Source organism: Micromesistius poutassou (assembly GCF_964030765.1).
Source record: "Micromesistius poutassou genome assembly, chromosome: 23".
Taxonomy (NCBI): Eukaryota; Metazoa; Chordata; class Actinopteri; order Gadiformes; family Gadidae; genus Micromesistius; species Micromesistius poutassou.
The window spans coordinates 9,126,734-9,147,483 of NC_140293.1; the positions used below are offsets into that span (position 1 = coordinate 9,126,734).

Genomic DNA, 20,750 nt, shown 5'->3' on the forward strand with positions numbered 1-20,750 from the left:
AAATCACTGATAAAAGAAATGCCAAAAACGTTGACATTCAAATATTCCAAACATTTGAGAAAATCTATTTGAGAAAAGACCATAATCTTAAACCACTCTACTCTGACTGGGAAATACAAATGATAAGAAAGCATTAGTGAGCATTACACAAACACTTCACAGTGTCGGTACAATCATTTACCTTTAGTTAACATTAGTTAAGGCAGTTATAAGCATTAACTTACAATTAACTAACAGTTCATATTTTACTAGTGGACTAGTAATCATTTACTAATGGTGTTCATGTTTACTAGTGGAACTCACACCTACCCAAGCTATTCATTTATGGCCGTTAATAATGTAATAGAGTTACCCTGAAGCCAGACTGATAGCCAGCACCAGGGACCTCCGGGAGACCTAGAGGACATCCACCCATGTCCGATACAGGAAGCGGGGTGACAGAGAGAGCCGAGGTACTGCACGACCTTGTGAATATCAGGTCGAGTTGGTTACCAGCCTTGTGTGTGGGGGGAGAACTTCTCTGGCAGGATGTTGAAGTCGCCAAGGGTAACGAGTGGTGTGCCATCTCCTGGAAAGCAGCTGAGGAGGGCATCCATCTCGTCATAGAAGTCGCGGAAGGGACCTGGAGGGCGGCTCTTACTAACAACAACAACAACCACAACACTGCAACAACCACAACACCGCAAAAACCAACACAGCAGCAGCAGAGTTAAAGTTAGTCTAACCAATTGTAATGCTAGTACACTAGAGTTCTTAGTATCAAGACTCACCTACAGCCAGATATGAGTCAACCTTCTTAAAGACAAATATAAATGTAACTGCCCTTTAAGGCCCTTGAAGCTGCTCTGAAAGGTACCTATAAATAAAATGCAAAGCTCTCAAGACTCACACATTGGGCATGAGACGCATGCATTTCAACCCGTTCACACGCTCACATGCCACACTTGTATTTCTCATGCAGAGAAATTACCAGGACAGCGCCCACCAAGTTGCCCCGCAATTTTTCTTTAACAGTGGAATAGGTAGGAATCAAATGGGTACAGTAAGGTTCCAGACGTCTTCTTTTGCCCGTACATGTCCTCTTTTTGAGACCTAAAAATGTGTCTGGGCGGAATTTCAAAATGGTCCGGGATCAAACCTGTTCACATTGAATTTGCGTTGCGTTTCTCTGGGTCGTTCACAAACGAGTTATGCTACACCCTCCCCTACTCAGTTCTATTCACTTTGCATTGGTGGAAGTGAGTAGGGGGAGTGGTGAAGTAGAGCCTTCGGATTGCACAGTCTGACTGTAGAGTTACCGCCATTGGTCGACAGCCTTCTCTCTTGAAACATTTAATTGGTCAATTCAGTCCTCATAAAAAAAAAATATATATATATGGCCCACATGAGGAGGATTGAAAAGTATCCTGGCCAATGTGTGTAATGGACAACTTTTGAATTGTCTCAAATGTTTTGTCTTGAATTAATTTTTTTACCATTATGTTTTATAGGGACAAACATTAACAAATTTATTCTACGGGGATTGATAAAGTTGTATCTATTGAACAGAAAGAAACACTTGGTCATCTGAAAGAAAGAACCACACTTTACTTCACACACTTTACCACAGCATTAGCCTACTGAACGTCACAGATACTGTATGTTTTAAGCATTGGACTGAATGCCACATAAATATATAATTATGTTTTTGCTCGTTAAAAGTTCAGGGAAAAGTATATTCCTCTACTGGTGTTGCTTAGGCCAATAGCCTTTTGAGGTAGTGTTGTTTCTGTTCTATATTTGTATTGTTAAGGGCCAATAAAGCTCATTATCATACATAAGTCACCATGTCTGTGAACACATTTGTATGGCGCTGAAGTGTCCTCTTTTTCACAATATCAAATCTGGTCACCCTAATTTATCAGATCCCCCCCCTGCCGCAACCGCCACCGACAAAATCTCACTCTGAACTTGTGAGCCCTGAAAATGAATTATTATTATTATTATATGAACATCTAGCCAAACCCCAAAAATATTGATTCTTGGACACTGTGATAAGGAACAATCAAGTATACAATGTAAGCATAGTTCACGTTGATTAAGAATTTGAGTTTGATGTTCTATTGATTTAAAGATAAATGATTTGGTTGACTTTTACTCCAAATCATAGCGCACCTGTTGCCATAACAGCGTTATGTGTGGCAGCTGAGCTGACGTAAATGGTTTTGTTTGTGGCGTAAAATAGGTTCTGCTGGCTATGAACTAGAGCGATATTCCAAGACAACGTAATGCTGGCTATGAACTAGAGCGATATTCCAAGACAACGTAATGCTGGCTATGAACTAGAGCGATATTCCAAAACAACGTAATGCTGGCTATGAACTAGAGCGATATTCCAAGACAACGTAATGCTGGCTATGAACTAGAGCGATATTCCAAGACAACGTAATGCTGGCTATGAACTAGAGCGATATTCCAAGACAACGTAATGCTGGCTATGAACTAGAGCGATATTCCAAGACAACGTAATGCTGGCTATGAACTAGAGCGATATTCCAAGACAACGTAATGCTGGCTATGAACTAGAGCGATATTCCAAGACAACGTAATGCTGGCTATGAACTAGAGCGATATTCCAAGACAACGTAATGCTGGCTATGAACTAGAGCGATATTCCAAGATGCACCACACAGAGCAGCGCCTCCCCACTGTGCCACAGCAATGACCCCTTCATGTGTGAGAGGTTATTATTCATGCTCGGTGCTTATTGACTATTTCTGTAGTTCAGTGCAATGATCCTGACAAGCTGCCTTATAGGAACAAGGAATAGAGAACCACATTAATGTGGAATCTATTTAAATGATCTCAACTATCAACCACTCTTTCAGCTTTACGTGTATATGTATACACGTAAAGCCTGCTATTAGCCCGCTATTCTCCTGATGGGCTGTATATGTGAACAACATATCCCGGCATTGATATCCTGAAAACATCCTGAAAAAATACTTCCCCTGTGGTAGTATTTTAACCGGCGGAAATGTTAATTACCTTATATGTGAGTGAGCAGTAGAATGTCACACCATTTGAGTGGCCGTGTTGATGACACTTCGCTCTGCATTTGCATGTCATTGAGTGGCCCCCTAAATGATAATCAGCCTGTTGCCTTTTGTTCACTGAATGGTTTAAAAATATTAAAATGTGGCACTGCTTTTCAGTCATTCGTGGTGAACGCTAAATGATAGGTCTTATCGTAACCCTAAAAGTACACATCATACAATAAATTACAATACATGAGTTCACAGCTGCATGCGTATATAGAAAATGTTTTTTTATTATTATGTTACACCTTTCCTGCTGTCGGCTCCCAGACCGTAGTCGAGGAGCACAGGTCGAGACGTTCCCTCCAGGGCCGATGTTCTCTCGGGGGTACCACCCTTCACTTTGACCGGCAGTGAGTCTGCTTATAGGTTTGAATATGGTCGGAATGAAGCGGCCGCCGATTATTGACAGGCTGGGTACTTTATTCTTAGTTTCACTAACTTTACAGTAGGGCCTACACGTTTGCACAGACACAACCCGACTTGTTCATTACTTCACTAAACTGACACACGCTACCGCTCGCTCTCCTCGCTCGTCCACTCACACACACACACACACACACACACACACACACACACAGCCATTCTCACACACACATACACTACTCTCGTAAATATTATTGACAACAGTTAGCTGAACGTTGTAGGGTCCCGTCCTTCCACTCCCTGTTTTCTCAGTTAAACACAGAAATCAACTACATTTGTCCCAGTGTTTGTTAGATGTGAAATGAAGCAAAAAAAGACGCTCTCCTTCTCCGGTAACGCAGTCGTTCGCGACGCCTTTCTTCTTTTTGTCTCTAACTCATGCTCCATCTTTCATCGATCGATGCTTTGGATGTTGTGGATGCAACGGAATATATGATGCATCGCTGCAGCAACGTTTAAGATGATCACGATGAGTTCTGCTCGTTCTGCCTCCGCGCTGTCTGCAGTCAAACCAAAACAAAGTACAGTAACAGCGCCCACACTTATCGCGCCCATTGCAAACCCTCCGTTGATTCTACTGGTGTCTGAGCGACATCGATGTCCGCATATCGGGCATCAAGTGTGAAGAAGTGTGAATGACCCTCACGGTCGAACCTCCTGATACACAAATGCAGAGAAAAGGACATGTGAAAACAGCAGTGTGTGAGTATACTAATACAGAGTCTAGTATGCGATTGTGAAATTGTGTGTGTGTATGTTCCCCTAGTGTGTGTCTGTGTGTGTATGTTCCCCTAGTGTGTGTCTGTGTGTGTATGTTCCCCTAGTATGTGTGTGTGTGTGTAAAGACAAGTCACGGCGGCCCACAGGTGAGACAGCTCTTCATGGTGTTGTAGTCACACGGACCACGTTCATATGAATCAGGGCGTTCGACTCTGATGACATGTTAGGACGCCACCACAGGAAGTGATGTAATGGTGGTTGATCTGGGGGTCTGGGACAGATGAGCTAGAGACAGGGATACCAGAGGATACAGCAAAGTGTCAAAACGCACACCATTAATGGAGCCTCAAATGACCTGTGAATGAGATGGAGACGTCTCTTCTTTGTGAACACATGGTGAACGGCTCTGTTGAAACGTAGGGAGCGCGGGAGGTGACATGGCGTACTTTTTGGGACTAAAGAGCACACTTGCTTTTGTAAGTCCCACGCACGCCTTTCTAAAGCGGGCTCGTCTTGCCTCCTCCTGTCCTACGCTGTGTCATTGATCAGACAGCGCCATGGACGGAAGTGAAAAGCATTCACTTGAGGAAGTAAATTCTGCTCTGTTTTTCTCAATTTCTAAAAAACTACTTATCTCAGAATGAGATTCTGCTTTATAAAGAAAATTGCAATGTAATGTAATGTAATTCATTTGTACTTAATACTTAATTCGTACACAAGAGATAGAAACTGACTAACCCTAACCGAACCCTTAGACCTTCATCCTGGGGGAGTCTTGGGATCGCTCTGTGAAAATATCGAGTCTCTCAGTGGAAAAGTTGGGACACTAACCCTAGCTCTAAACCATGGACCCGGGGCCCCAAAGGGCCATGCTTCGGTGTTGGGATCCCAGTCACACCCTAGAATAAGGTTGTCAAGTCTCAGGGCGGTAGGACCCTCCTATCTCCAAACCGGCCTTTTACACTAGAGCTAAGAATCCAAATATCAGATATGTAATTCCCGGGACCAAGGGGAACGTATGGATTTTGGCATCTCTAGCTGGGCGGGTTGAAGGGCGTGACCTCCAACTGTAGTTCACCCAGCTGGCCAAGGTTTAAAAGCTTGGGGTTCAAAATGAGCGCGCACCACAGAGTCTGATAACAATTTGATGTGATTCTGCTCATAAATCATTATGAAATGGAGGATTGACTCTGAATGTTGGATCTGTATGGGTCAAGCTCTGGGAAGAAATTCCATTCAAAATCTTCTAAATAAACTGCTGGGTGAGGGCAACGAGATGGAGCGTTTGCTGAGGCTGGGTATGACTGTGACAAGGACTATGAATAAGTGAATGGTTGGAACTTGAGGCTAAAGGTTTGACTGCATTTCCTTTGGATGTTTAATATGAATAAGATACATTAATAAATTGTGTCAAATAAACATGCCTCATTAAATCAATGAACTCGGTGTTTTGCTCCCAAGAACAGGTCGTCAGCTGTGTCACGACCAAATCTGTCCCTGCAAACAAATCTCTCTGAGTGACGCAACTTGCCCTCTGACGAGTCACGTCGACTGCTCAGGTCATTCATTGATTCTTTTTTATTTTAATGATTCTTTTTACGGTTTCTTTTTACGGGGACGGAGCACCATTATTATTTATTGCCCCAGAGTTAGCCAGCAGCAAATCTATATATGTTGTCCCTGAGCAGGTAAAATAAGAACAACAAATGCTCTACATAAAACATTGAATACATAAAATTCCATCAGTGTGAAATAAATAAAATATGTTTGATAAGAACAATAATTACAAGGTCAACATTAGTGTTGAGATGTTTGTGCAGACTTAAGCAAAGGCTTCAGGCTGGTTTTAAATACTGCAACATTTTCTGAGCTTCTACTGTTTGTTACACTAAGGGGCCATCCACACAGAGACGCCAAACGAATCCTGTAAACGCATCGCTTGCAAACAAACTTTTCTGAAACCTGGTCCCAGGGTGAATAAATTCACAAACAAAGCCCTTGATTTGTTCGTTTGGACAGCCAATACGCATACTTGCGTTTCAATGATGTCATCGCCACGCCCCTCGAGCGTAACCTCTTGTAACCCGTGACGACGTCTCATAACAACAACAATGGCAGACTACATGCTCGTGTTCCTGCTGGAGAAGATATTGTGCCTATTAGGGTTACTATCGCAAAATATTATATATATATATATAATAATATTATATCATAATATTCTATATCTACAGGAGCCATCGTCATGTTCTTCTCATTCAGTTTATTTTCTTCTACTGTATTTGTATACAGCGCTCAAGCTTTCTGCGCATGCTCCGCCTCTTCCTCTCCGTTTCCGGTGAATTTCTAAAACTGAAACAGCGCCACCTATATGCCTGGAATATGAAGTAGCGTGTTGAGTCGTATTGAGATGGATCCGTTTGGATCCATCTCTTTTGGAAAAAAGATTGTTTTGGTACGTGTGGACTTGGCCTAAGTTACACTAACCCACTGCTTTAACCGAGAAGGCAGATTGGCCCAGATTGGTGGTCCCCAGCCACCCCTAGTGGACGTTGTCCTTCTGGCTCTGGATGTGTTGGTGAAGGGTGGTCCCCAGCCACCCCTAGTGGACGTTGTCCTTCTGGCTCTGGATGTGTTGGTGAAGGGTGGCTCTGTGGGACAGGCCTGGCTCCACCTGGAGCATGGGACAGATTCTAAATCATTTTTGGCATGATTCAGAGTAAAAAAAAAGGTTTCAAAATGTAAGAAATAATAATGTTTCAGGATATCTCAGTGATTATGATTTACATTTACATTTACATTTAGGGCATTTAGCAGACGCTTTTATCAAAAGCGACTTACAATAAGTACATTTGTCAGAAGAAAGCGAAACAATATATCGCAGTCAATTTAGTAAAGATATTCATAGAAACAAGTGCTAAGAATTTACAATCGCTAGGTTAACCCATTCCCCGTATACAACACAGATAGCTAGGATAAGACGCTACACAATGCTGAGTTCTATTTGTATTGGCGCGTTTCCACCAGCGGGTGCGCTTAGACCCAGCACGCCTTGGCCCAGTAGTGAAGGTGCGGTTTGTCCCAGCTCAGTTACGGCTGGTGTTTCCACCGCCGACATTACCCTTATGGTAGGGCGGGGTTTAAGACGACAGTACCCTTATGGTAGGGCGGGGTTTAAGACAGTACCCTTATGGTGGCCGGGGTTTAAGACAGTACCCTTATGGTGGCCGGGGTTTAAGACGACAGTACCCTTATGGTAGGGCGGAGTTTAAGCCGACAGTACCCCTATGGTAGGGTGTGGTTTAAGCCGACATTACCCTTATGGTAGGGTGGGGTTTAAGCCGACAGTACCCTTATGGTAGGGCGGGGTTTAAGCCGACAGTACCCTTATGGTAGGGCGGGGTTTAAGCCGGACGGCGATAGCCATGGCAGCTACGTAAGCATCGTGACCTCATAGCAGCCAGACACAGTGTAGCCTGCTAATAAATCCAAGGAAAAAGAAGAACACGCACAATGAACAAAGAGCAACAACTTAGGACGTCCAAGAAGGACGGCCAACTTTTGCGTGTCATTTTCTTTAATAAACTAAGCTTTCGCCGTTGTCCATAAATACCTTGCAACAAACAAAAAAACAAACAAACTGTGTTTGTTTGTTATTATCTCCCTGTCGCACAAAAGTGACGATTCTGTCGACCGATCAACGGATTGCGTGTGTAGCTCGAACTTGCCGGCACCCTTTCAGGCGTCTCAGTACCCCAACGGAGGAGTACTGAGAGATAAGTACGGCTAATCACGGCTAAGTCCAGACCCCGCCCACTTTTGGCAGTGGAAACGCGGGCTGTGCTGCACCTTACCGCACAGAACCGTACCGCACAGCTCGGTGGAAACACGCCATAACTGGCAAGACGTACGACATACCATTGACCTTTTAAACTTGACTGTTTAAACAGTCAAGTTTGGCTGTAAAACGGCACCTTCGAATATCAGTCTTTTACCTAGCCAGAGGAACCTAGTTTACAAAACCTAAACAATTTACAGAAGCTCACCTGCTACACGTAATGTCGCTATGGTTTGGAGTAAAAGCCGCCTAAATCACATATCTATACATTAGTAAATGGCTAAAGTGCCCTTTTACGGTGATACATCCTCATCTTGTTTGTGTAAATTACACACATAATGTAGTAACTAGTGCTGTCAAACAATTAAAATATTTAATCGCAATTAATCACACATTTTTATCTATTCTAAATGTCCCTTGATTTCTTTTTGTCCCATTATTTTTTCTAATTTTAATGATCTTATCAACATGGAAAAGTGGATCGGCTTGCTTTTTTTTTTATTGAAAACAACATTGGCACATACTGTAGTGTTGAATTTCACACTAACATTCACACTTGGAGCAGTCATTCACACTTGGAGCAAATAATCTCTCAGACAATTTAACACTGTCCATCAATAAAAGGGTAAAACATTTTTTTTGTATTATTATTATTTTTTTAATAACGTTCTCGCGATAAAAAAATTGACACTGTTAAAATGGGTTTGCATTAACGCCGTTAATAACACGTTAAATTGAAAGCACTAGTAAGAATGTGACCTGTGCTTACATTGTGTACATTAATGTTCCTTAACACAGCATGGAGTACCAGGGAAGGTGCTCAAGGCATGTGTCAACCAGCTATCACAGGTCTTCACTGACATTTTCAACCTGTCTCTGGAACAGGCCGTCATCCCATCCCACCTAAAAAGTCACCCACAACCAGCCTCAATGACTTCCGCCCTGTAGCACTCACCCCAGTCATCACCAAGTGCTTTGAGAAACTGGTTTTGAGACACATCAAAGCCTGTCTCCCCCCCACTCTGGACCCGCACCAGTTTGCATACCGGACTAACAGATCCACCGAAGATGCAATAGCCATCGCTCTCCACTCAGCGCTGAGTCACCTGGAGCAACAGGGGAGCTACGTCAGAATGCTCTTCATTGACTTCAGCTCAGCTTTTAACGCAATAATACCGGACATTCTGATCCCCAAGTTAGTCAACCTGGGGCTCCCATCACCCACCTGCTCCTGGATAAAAGACCTCCCACACCTTCCACATTTCTGCAGACCTCTCCTGGTCGGTTAACACCTCAGCGCTGGTCAGGAAGGCCCAGCAGCGACTACACTTCCTGAGGGTGCTCAGGAAGGAGCAACTAAACACACAGCTGCTGGTGACCTTCTAGCGTTCCACCATGGAGAGCCTGCTGAAGCTACGCTGTGTCAGAGTGGCACTCCAGCTGCACGGAGGCCAACAGGAAGAGACTGCAGAGAGTGGCAAACATGGCACCAAAAATCATTGGCTGCCCTCTGCCTTCCTTAAGCACCATCTACAACCCCCGCTGTCTCAGAAGGGCCAGAAACATCCTGGAAGACACCAGCCACCCCGGCTTCCATCTCTTCAACCTGCTGCCCTCTGGCAGGCGCTTCAGGGCCACACGGGCCAGAACAAATAGACTCAGTGACAGCTTCTTTCCCAAAGCTGTCACCATACTGAACTCAAATTTGCACTAATATAAACTGCACTGACATATTTGCACTGACCACTGCACCACCAGACATAACCTACCTCTACCGTTCAATACGCTGCTAGCCGCTCTTTTTTTTTCTGTTTGTGGTTTATTGATTTACTTTTTATTGTGTATTCATATTTATACTGTATAGTCTTTTATTTTATATTGTGCTAACTATGTGTGCACTTTTAAGGAGCTGTTTTCTGAATTTCATTGTACTGTTTATAATGACAATAAAGGCTTTCTATTCTATTCTATTTCTATTCTATTCATCTCGTTCCTAACACAGGAAACAATAATCATCATTTTGGGGATTGTTCAGAATATTGTGTTCATATAACATGTTCATGTATTAAATACAGGATATATGCATGCATGTTACAGAAAATTAAATAATTGCCAAAGGTCATATACAAGCGCATATGGATATATAGGATAACTGGGGGATGGGGGGTTCAGAATAAGATTGTAGCCCATTGCGCCACATGTTGAAATATGTGTTGTTTAATCAAATATATCATTTTGGGTAAAGCCTACCCTCATTCTGTTCCCTCAAAACACCCAAAGAGCATCAAAAGCGCAGCGAGCAGTTCATTCAAAGCCATATGTTGACCCACACGTATCTAGAAACGTTCATATCCAACGTGTTTGTGGTAGAGAAGGGTTAGTTTGGAGAAACCTTAGAATAGCTCCGCCTCCTTCTGGCTCCGGGGTGACCGAGGGACAGCCGAGGTCGTAGAGCAACAGCAGGTTACGTCAACATCCCCTACTAGTTAGTAGTACTAGTTAGTACCACACTTTCTAAGTGACAACACACAAATCCACAGGGACTAGGATGTGAAGAGTGACACTGATGTTCATGTTCAGCCTCGCACCGAAAAGCTCATGTCAGCTTCTGTTAGACAGCAATGATCTCAGGGGATATGGTGTAACATGGTGATCTGAACGTTGGAGACTTTATATGACCCTCTCTCCCTCTCTCTCTCTCTCTCTCTATCGCTCTCTCCCTCTCTCTCTCTCTCTCTCTCTCCCTTTCTCTCTCTCTCTCTTTCTCTCTCTCTCTCTCTCTCTCTCTCTCTCTCTCTCTCTCTCTCTCTTTTCAGGTGGCTAATCAGGTAGTCCAGGCTCTCCTCACACAGAAGGTGAGTCCTTGTCTGAGTCTTGTTAGCTTGTTGTCTCTTGAAACCCCTCCAAAAGTCATCAAAAACCTTCTTATGTCTGAGCCTCAGAAACATTAGGAACCAAAAGCCCAAAGTCTGAATTGTAAATGTCATTTGTAGTGGAGCCAAAAAACTCTTTCTTGGGGGAATTTGTGAAACGCTGCGTCCTGAGCTCCTGTCTGCTAAACAATAGTCAATCATTTTGAGAGCGAGGGGACAGGAAGATCATTCATTTACATTGCAAAGCTCCTTTTTCGGTTGAAACTGTAATTCTTTTCTGCCCACTGACTCTCTTGTTTTCTGTGCTTGTATCTTTTCTATTTTGTAATTCTAGGATTTAAAGGAGGAGTGTGTGAAGCTGCGAACGCGCGTGTTCGACCTGGAGCAGCAGAACCGCATCCTGAGCGTCCTGTTCCAGCAGCGAGTCAAGACGTCCGCCAACACCACCCCCCAGGTAGGGCTCGTCTCACCGGATCACTGATATCACTGTGTGCTGATGGTTTCCATTAGAGCATAAAGAAGGGGTTGTCTGCAGCTTCCGATCGATTTTTGGGTTGAAAATGTAATCCGTTCTCCTTTATCAAGCATGTCATCTCTTCCCATCTTCCATTTTGATTTAACTTGGATTAGAAATGCATGAGGAATCAATTGGGTAATAATTGAAAGTAATTCCATGAGTAAGTTAGTTAGTGGTTTTGTTGGCGCTGATTATCTCCGTCAGAGATGATGCACGCTCATGCACACGTTCATGCACACATTCACCCATTCAGGCACACATTCACCCATTCAGGCACACATTCACCCACCGACGGCGGAGTCAACCATGCAAGGCAAACACCAGCTCATCAGGAGCGGGTGAGGCGTCTCGCTCAGGGACACCTCCACACTCCGCTAGGAGGAGCCGGGATCGCTATACCTCCTGAGCCACACGGTGCCCGACTCGTCCTGAATGTGTGTGTGTGTGTGTGTGTGTGTGTGTGTGTTGAGGGAGTCCAGTAAGTTAAAGGGTATACATTTCAAATTTCATGTTCCACACTGAAGTCAATTTCATGGTGGATCTGTTTATTGGATGTCATGTGATCATGTTTTTATGATCATGTGATGTTCTTATTACCACGTTATACTTTACATTATTCCATTCCTTTTCAATGGCCCCGGTGGTAAACAGCAGCGAGACAGCTCTGGATGGGCCCTAACATCCTTCCTGTGGCACCGCGCTCCTCTGTTGTGGTTCAGTGTTCTGCTGTCTCGTATACACGCTGCTTTATACGCTGCTTTATGTGCGCCGGCTGGCCTTTATGATAGCGTTCTTCAGGACCTGACACAAAGACCAGAGAGCTCTGACCCCCCAGCCTGGACCCCCCAGGACCTCTGGGTCCACCCAGGACCTCTAGGGCCGGCCTGGACCCCCCCCAGGACCTCTAGGGCCAGAACCCCAGAGTGTCTGCTGAGGATCCAGCCTCTCTGGTCCCTGTGTTCAGGTCCTGCAGAACGCTGGAAGAACTGAATACTTAACAAATGTACCAAATGATAAATAGATAATAGGACCAGAAGACGTGGAATTAATTTATTTAAATGGAGACTGTGTTAATCAGTCATGTCTACTAAGATCTGTAATCTAGTCAAACACCTGGAGCTGTGTTTGTGTAGACCGCAGGATATAAATACATGTGTTCTTGCGTGTTTTGTGGACAGCATTGATCATTAAATCCACAAAACAACCTTTTGGGTACTTGTTGGAGTCTGTCTAGCGAGCAGAAGCACACTGTGATACTGGAGACAAATCCTAATCAGGAGAACACCTCGGATTCACACGCCCACGTTACCAGCTGAGGACGGCATGCGGCTCAGGAGGTAGAGCCTGTTGACTGGGAACCGGAAGGTTGCTGGTTCGTTCCCCGGCTCCTCCTAGCTGAGCCCTCACTCACCGGGCGAGCTGGCTCCGCCGTCGGTGTGTGGGTGTATGAATGGGTGAATGTGAGGTCATATTGTAAAGTGCTTTGATTGGCCACTGTTTATGAAAGTGTATAAATGCAGTCCATTTACCTACAGGTGGCGCTGTGATTCATCTCAGCTCATGGGGCTGCTATCTCAGTCGGTGTGTTAAGTAGACCTGGTAGGAGGTCTATCTCAGTCGGTGTGTTTAGTAGACCTGGTAGGAGGTCTATCTCAGTCGGTGTGTTAAGTAGACCTGGTAGGAGGTCTCCAATACTGTGGGGGTGTTTGGGAGGTTGGGCAATGGAAGGAATAACATGTTATTAATGGATGAATGAGTGGGTGGATTTATTGTTTGATGAACGCAATATATACATATATGAATGGACAGTTGGATGGATGGATGATGCCATGATGGATGGATGAAGGAAGGTTGGATGAAATGATTGATTAATGGATGATGATTGGACGATGGAAGGTTGTGTGAGTGATTCATTATGGATGGATGGATGTAGGATTGATGGATGGATGATGGGTTGATGATGAAAGGATTAATGATGAAATCATGGCTGGATGAATAATTGAAGTTTTGATGGATGGATTGATTGTTAGTTGATAAAAGAGATGATCTGAGATTTGCTGGCAGTTTCATTTCCTCCAGACATGCTGATTGCCTTCAGTATCAGCAGTAGTTATCAGGATGAAGAGATGCACTTTTGAAGCCTTTTTTTTATCCACTAGAATCATTCATATAATTCCAGCATTTCCCCCCTGTCAAATTTAACATTTCATCATTCAGGAGGCCCATTTTTTTTTACATTGTGAAGAAATTGATTTGGTCCTTTAGAAAAATAAATCTGTTGAAATAATTCTAAATAGTTGATCATGCTCCACACAAGCGGAACGGAAAAGTAATGGAATAATGAAAGAGTCCCCAGCAGTCTGTGAGACGTGCTCTCCTCCTCCTCCTCCACCTGTGGCCTCGTGGTGAAGGAGTGACCTCCAGCACAGGGGCGTGATCTGGGCCTTATTAGCTCTATAGAGTCTGTCCACAGCCAAGGGACTATCAGTATGAGCTATGAGGTAATTGTTATTATTATTTGATTGATTGAATCCGTTGCTGTGACGAGTGATGAAGGAAGTTGACATTGAATAACAGCGAGCGCCGTGTGTACTTTATGACGACGTGAGGACGACGCTTCATTGGGCTGTGAGCTGTCAGGGGAGAGTTAGAGCCTGGAGCCACCATGCAGGGAGCTCCTCTTTATGATTGCCTCTGTCACTAACCCTAATGTATTGATATGTAATATGGACCCCCCCACACACACACACACACCCACACACACACACACACACACACACACACACACACACACATCACACACAATCACACACAATCACACACACACACACACACACACACACACATCACACACAATCACACACACACACACACACACACACACACACACAATCACACACAATCACACACACACACACACACACACACACAATCACACACAATCACACACATACACACACACACACACACACTCATGATATATAATATGAACACACACACACACACACACACACACACACACACAAACTTATACAGAAGAAAAAGCACACCATTGTAAATACGGTGCACATAGCAGCCCACCGTGTGAGCTGTGTTTAAAACGATAGCATACTCAACATTGTAGTCCCTATACATACTATAATAAACATGTACTGTTGTCTGGTGCGTTCATACAGACGACAGAGAACCTGAGCTATCCACCTGACTCAATGAAAAGAGAAAGAAAGAAACGTCTGAGCCCTGGTCTCTGGTCTCTGGTCTCTGGTCTCTGAGTCCTGGTCTCTGAGTCCTGGTCTCTGCTCTCTAGTCTCTGAGTCCTGGTCTCTGAGTCCTGGTCTCTGGTCTCTGAGTCCTGGTCTCTGGTCTCTGAGTCCTGGTCTCTGAGTCCTGGTCTCTGGTCTCTGAGTCCTGGTCTCTGGTCTCTGAGTCCTGGTCTCTGAGTCCTGGTCTCTGGTCTCTGGTCTCTGGTCTCTGAGCCCTGGTCTCTGAGCCCTGGTCTCTGAGTCCTGGTCTCTGAGACCTGGTCTCTGAGTCCTGGTCTCTGAGACCTGGTCTCTGGTCTCTGAGGCCTGGTCTCTGGTCTCTGGTCTCTGGTCTCTGAGTCCTGGTCTCTGAGTCCTGGTCTCTAAAAAAATAGCAGTTGCACCAAGCAGATAGTTTCAAGTTATAACTTATATTTTACACCTCCCCTCTAGCTGGTGTAAGTTCCATTCTAACGATAAAGACCGGTAAATACGTTAAAAGATTTAAATACCAAAGATGGCTATTCGTTTTGAGCAATGGGAAGAGGAGTTTCAACGCGGTTTGCGTCGGGAACGGATTGTCCGTGACCGTATCGATCCATTTCATCAGTATGATGATGTACATCTATATGCACGGTTTCGGTTTCGGCCCACGTACAAACCAATATTCTAGAGCTATTCCATACAATGCATAGCCAGGTAGATCATAACTCAGACAAAAACTCATGACACTCACACAACGAAAAGCATACAAAGCAGCAATGAGCAGCAATTTATTATAAAAATCTGCCATCAAATAGCTTAACCTCACGCCTATACTGTCCAAGTCAATTTTAGAGAATAAATGACTGTCAAACTGTTTTGTTTGCCCTCTCATTTGGGTGCTAACGCGTTTTCACTCGGATAAGGTGGAAACTTGCCGGTAGCAGCTACTTCCTGTTTACATTGTTTGCTGTCAATGATTGGCTTGAAATTATCTGCGACACTGGTACAATTTACGCACTACTAGTAACGTTAAAACTTAAGTTATGGTGGTGCAACCAAAATTTAGAACACCTTTAGATTGAAACTAGCTACGTCAAGCGTAGGGTTAAGGTGAACTTTACACCCAAACTTATGATCGGCTTTACGTTCTGCTGGTGCAACCGACTGCTGGTCTCTGGTCTCTGAGGCCTGGTCTCTGAGTCCTGGTCTCTGGGTACTGGTCTCTGGTCTCTGAGTCCTGGTCTCTGAGTCCTGGTCTTGAGTCCTGGTCTCTGAGTCCTGGTCTCTGGTCTCTGAGTCCTGGTCTCTGCTCTCTGTTCTCTGGTCTCTGAGTCCTGGTCTCTGGTCTCTGGTCTTGAGTCCTGGTCTCTGGTCTCTGAGTCCTGGTCCTGAGTCCTGGTCTCTGGTCTTGAGTCCTGGTCTCTGGTCTTGAGTCCTGGTCTCTGAGTCCTGGTCTCTGGTCTCTGAGTCCTGGTCTTGAGTCCTGGTCTTGAGTCCTGGTCTCTGAGTCCTGGTCTCTGAGTCCTGGTCTCTGGTCTCTGAGTCCTGGTCTCTGGCCGTGTCACCGGGACACCACTGCTCCAGACCAGGGCATGGGGGAGAGTCAGAGGGAGAGTGCACGTGGAGTAGAGGGAGAGTGCACGTGGAGTAGTGGTAGAGTGCACGTGAAGTAGAGGGAGAGTGCACGTGGAGTAGAGGGAGAGTGCACGTGGAGTAGAGGGAGAGTGCACGTGGAGTAGAGGCGTTGGGCCAGTGCTTTGAGCTTTGGCCGTGGTGGAGAGACCAGTACTGTTACTGGTCTGTCCAGCTCCAGTAGTGGTGGACAGACCACTACTGTTACTTGTCTGTCCAGCTCCAGTCTGTCAACAGAACGGTGTGAGGACCAGGCTCCCTCCTTGTCCAAAAGTAAAGAAGATATCATTTCATATCTTCTAAAGGAATATTAAATGAACTCCGACATTTCAAAAAGTCAGACGACGACTACTGACAAATGCAGAGTCCGTAGCTCCGTAGTCGAGTGGTGGAGGACAGTCTGCCAAACCACCGTCCCTCCACCACTGACCCACACACTGTCCTGTACACACTGACCCACACACTGTCCTGTACACACCTACACACTGACCTGTACACACCTACACACTGCTCTGTACACACACTGCCCTGTACACACCTACACACTGCCCTGTACACACCTACACACTGCCCTGTACACACACTGTCCTGTACACACCTACACACTGACCTGTACACACCTACACACTGCCCTGTACACACACTGTCCTGTACACACCTACACACTGCCCTGTACACACCTACACACTGCCCTGTACACACACTGCCCTGTACACACCTACACACTGCCCTGTACACACCTACACACTGCCCTGTACACACACTGCCCTGTACACACCTACACACTGCCCTGTACACACCTACACACACTGCCCTGTACACACACTGCTCTGCAGACTGCTGCACCATGACCAAGGTCTGAGCGAGAGGGAGAGAGAGAATGAGAGAGAGAGAGACAGAGAGAGAGGAGGAGAGAGAGAACGAGAGAGAGAGAGAAAGAGAGAGAGGGGGAGAGAGAGAGAGGGAGAAAGAGACAGAGAGGGAGAGAGACAGAGACAGAGAGAGGGTGAGATGGGAGGGAGAGAGAGACAGAGACAAAGAGAGAGTGAGAGAGAGAGAGAGACAGAGACAAAGAGAGAGTGAGAGAGAGAGAGAGAGAGAGAGGGAGGGAGAAAGAGAGAGAGAAAGATAGAGAGAGAGAGAGGGGGAGAGAGAGGGGTCTGGGGGCCGAAGGTCAAAGAGTGCTGTTCCTGGCGTTGTGGGGGGGTGCGCTGAAGCTCCGCCCCCACCTCGTTATCCTCCCCACTAACGACGAGAGGAAGAGACGTGGGCGGGGGCGGGCCGGGCGGGGTGGCGGTCGGCGGTCGGTGGAGGAGACGGCTCTCCGGTTGTATATCAATTTGCCCGACAGCAAGGGAGGCAACGCGGTATGAATTATTGAAAGGGGCTTTTGTTGCTCCGTCTTTGAGGGGAGCGAGCTCGTCTGAAGGACCGCGGCCGGGCAGCCGGCCAGCGGGCGGGGGGGCCGGGGGGGCGGCCAGCGGGGGGCGGGGGGGGGCGGGGGGGGTGGGGGGGGGGCCGGGGGGGCCAGGCCCTGTGGTGAACAGATGCAGGTGTGGATGGGCCCCTCACTTGGGGGTGATTCATGGTGCTCCTGGAACAGGCGAACAGACGGACGCTGTCTGGAAACAAACTTGAGGGGGCTTCACAGAAGTGAACTTGAGTACCCAGCATGCGGGTCGGAGTGAGGGATGGAGCTCCATCGATCAGTACTCACGTCTAATGGACCGCCGTCACGACGCTGGCTCTTCTTCCGCGAGCAAAACAAGTTCATTTCTACTCGGGGGTGAATCCTCTGATGACATTGTTGTTTTGAAATATGTCACACAATGAGAGTGTTTCGTTGTTGTTTTATGGAAGAAATCCATAAGCAGCATGGGCTGAGCAGCCAAAGCCGCCTCTGGTCTGCTACTGGACGCACGACCCTCCCCTGGACCTGTGCCTCGCAGACAGACAGAGTGTCTGTCTGTCTGTCTGGCTGTAGAGCTCTACAGACAGACAGACAGACACTCTGCCTGTCTGTCTGTAGAGCTCTACAGATGGATTCATGTCGTTTCAATGGTTTGACTACTTTGCTAGCTCTACTAGCTCTGGCCATTATTTAAATATCTCATATCTATATCTATATCTATATCTCTATCTATATCTGTGTAACGGAGGAAAAAACCTACAACCATCTTTCCAAACGAGGACCCGTGGGAGTGGGACGCGGACGACAACAGGGGATACCAACAACAACAACAACAACAACAATAGCAACAACATCGTCAGCCCTGCACAGCGCACAACTGCCCAGAGTGGGTTTAAGAGAGAGAGAGGGTGAGAGAGAGAGAGAGAGAGAGAGGGTGAGAGAGGGAGAGGGAGAGAGAGGGAGAGGGTGAGAGAGAGAGAGAGAGAGAGAGGGAGAGGGAGAGAGAGAGAGAGGGTGAGAGCGAGAGGGAGAGAGAGAGAGAGAGAGAGAGAGAGAGAGAGGGAGAGGGAGAGAGAGAGGGAGAGAGGGAGAGAAATACAGAGATTGGTTGCATGTTTTCTAAATGTTTTGTCTTCATATTTAATTATTGTTTTGTTTTTATTTTTCTATGAAAGCAATTAAAGTTGAACATTTTGAGAGGGCGAGAGAGAGGGAGAGAGAGAGAAGAGGAATAGGTCCAGGTGGAGAGAGTAAGACAAGGATATTTAGAAGGAAGGAACATGGGGCGTACGAGGGAGAGACACAGAGAGAGAGGGGAGGAAACAGACAGAGGGAAGGAGGGAAGAGGACAAGGCGGCCTCATGTGAGCGCAGTAATAAGGCGGGCGGAGACAGGGAGGATGAGGAGGCTGGGAGGAAGAGCGCTCACCAGGAGGCAGCGAGGAGAGGTTAGGACAGCCCAGACAGCTATTGTTTCAGAGAGCTAACACTCTCTAAATATATCCCCTGGCCCCGGGCACTGCTCCGATTAGTCTGAGTGGAGGACAGCAGTGTCTCAGTCTTACCCTAATGAAAGAGTCGGGCTGAACACAGGGCAGTGTGAACACCCAGCCCCAGATACCTGCTCCTGGTTCAGACTAGAGTCAGTCCCACCCAGCCCCAGATACCTGCTCCTGGTTCAGACTAGAGTCAGTCCCACCCAGCCCCAGATACCTGCTCCTGGTTCAGACTAGAGTCTGTCCCACCCAGCCCCAGATACCTGCTCCTGGTTCAGACTAGAGTCAGTCCCACCCAGCCCCAGATACCTGCTCCTGGTTCAGACTAGAGTCAGTCCCACCCAGCCCCAGATACCTGCTCCTGGTTCAGACTAGAGTCAGTCCCACCCAGCCCCAGATACCTGCTCCTGGTTCAGACTAGAGTCTGTCCCACCCAGCCCCAGATACCTGCTCCTGGTTCAGACTAGAGTCAGTCCCACCCAGCCCCAGATACCTGCTCCTGGTCCAGACTAGAGTCTGTCCCACCCAGCCTCAGATACCTGCTCCTGGTTCAGACTAGAGTCAGTCCCACCCAGCTCCTCTGTTCAGACTGTTGGGTCAGGGCTCATTGATACCTGCTCCTCTGTTCAGACTGGTGGGTCAGGGCTCATTGATACCTGCTCCTCTGTTCAGACTGGTGGGTCAGGGCTCATTGATACCTGCTCCTGTGTTCAGACTGTTGGGTCAGGGCTCATTGATACCTGCTCCTCTGTTCAGACTGTTGGGTCAGGGCTCATTGATACCTGCTCCTGTGTTCAGACTGTTGGGTCAGGGCTCATTGATACCTGCTCCTGTGTTCAGACTGGTGGGTCAGGGCTCATTGATACCTGCTCCTGTGTTCAGACTGGTGGGTCAGGGCTCATTGTCAATGTGTTGGTCCTCTGCCTGCTGGCAGAGGTTGTGGTACCGGTTATTACAACTTTAACTGCAAAGCTTTATGCAGCATGCTGTATTCCAGACCTCCTGAATCCTCTGATGCATAATGCTCCACTAGAAGAACAGTTGTTGAGTTGAGGGTAAAAGGCAGGACAGTCTTGGCTTGAGGAAAGGTGGTTTCACAGCCTCCACAGCCCGCCTGTACAATTCCTTTAACAGAAATGTCCTAAGACCTACGTTCTCTTGTAGCCTGTGTAGGCAGTTGATTTGGAATCAAGTAATTCAGAAACTAAATGGTTACGTTATAATCACAAGTGAGGTCTATAAGAAATCAGAAAACATGAGACTCCAGGGAAGTCACTTAAAGCAATGATGTCATTACCGTGGGAGGTAATTGCCAAGGGACGCGCCGGCTCAAACACATGTAACACATGCCCTTTCTACACACCACACTTCCCAAACACCATTGGACACGTCGGCCTCTGAGTGAGCAGACCATCCATCCCACTAGGGTCCATCTGATCAGACGCTCCCCCCGCTCCCCCCACCCCCCCCCCCCCACCCTCTGTTGAACCGTGAGCAGCCAGCCGGTCCGGCTCGTGTTCTTGTCCTGAACCATGCC

At 46.5% G+C, this 20,750-nt stretch overlaps 1 protein-coding gene across 1 annotated transcript in view; it reads left to right on the forward strand.

Annotated features, from left to right (window-relative positions):
- The window catches only part of LOC311368842 (nck-associated protein 5-like), a 57,895-nt gene that overhangs the window by 17,365 nt on the left and 19,780 nt on the right, over nt 1-20,750 (forward strand). Inside the window, exons 4-5 of the mRNA XM_084487614.1 lie at nt 10,875-10,913; nt 11,266-11,385. Of these exons, the coding sequence (XP_084343740.1) occupies nt 10,875-10,913; nt 11,266-11,385 (159 nt within the window). The remainder of the gene's footprint in view (nt 1-10,874; nt 10,914-11,265; nt 11,386-20,750) is intronic.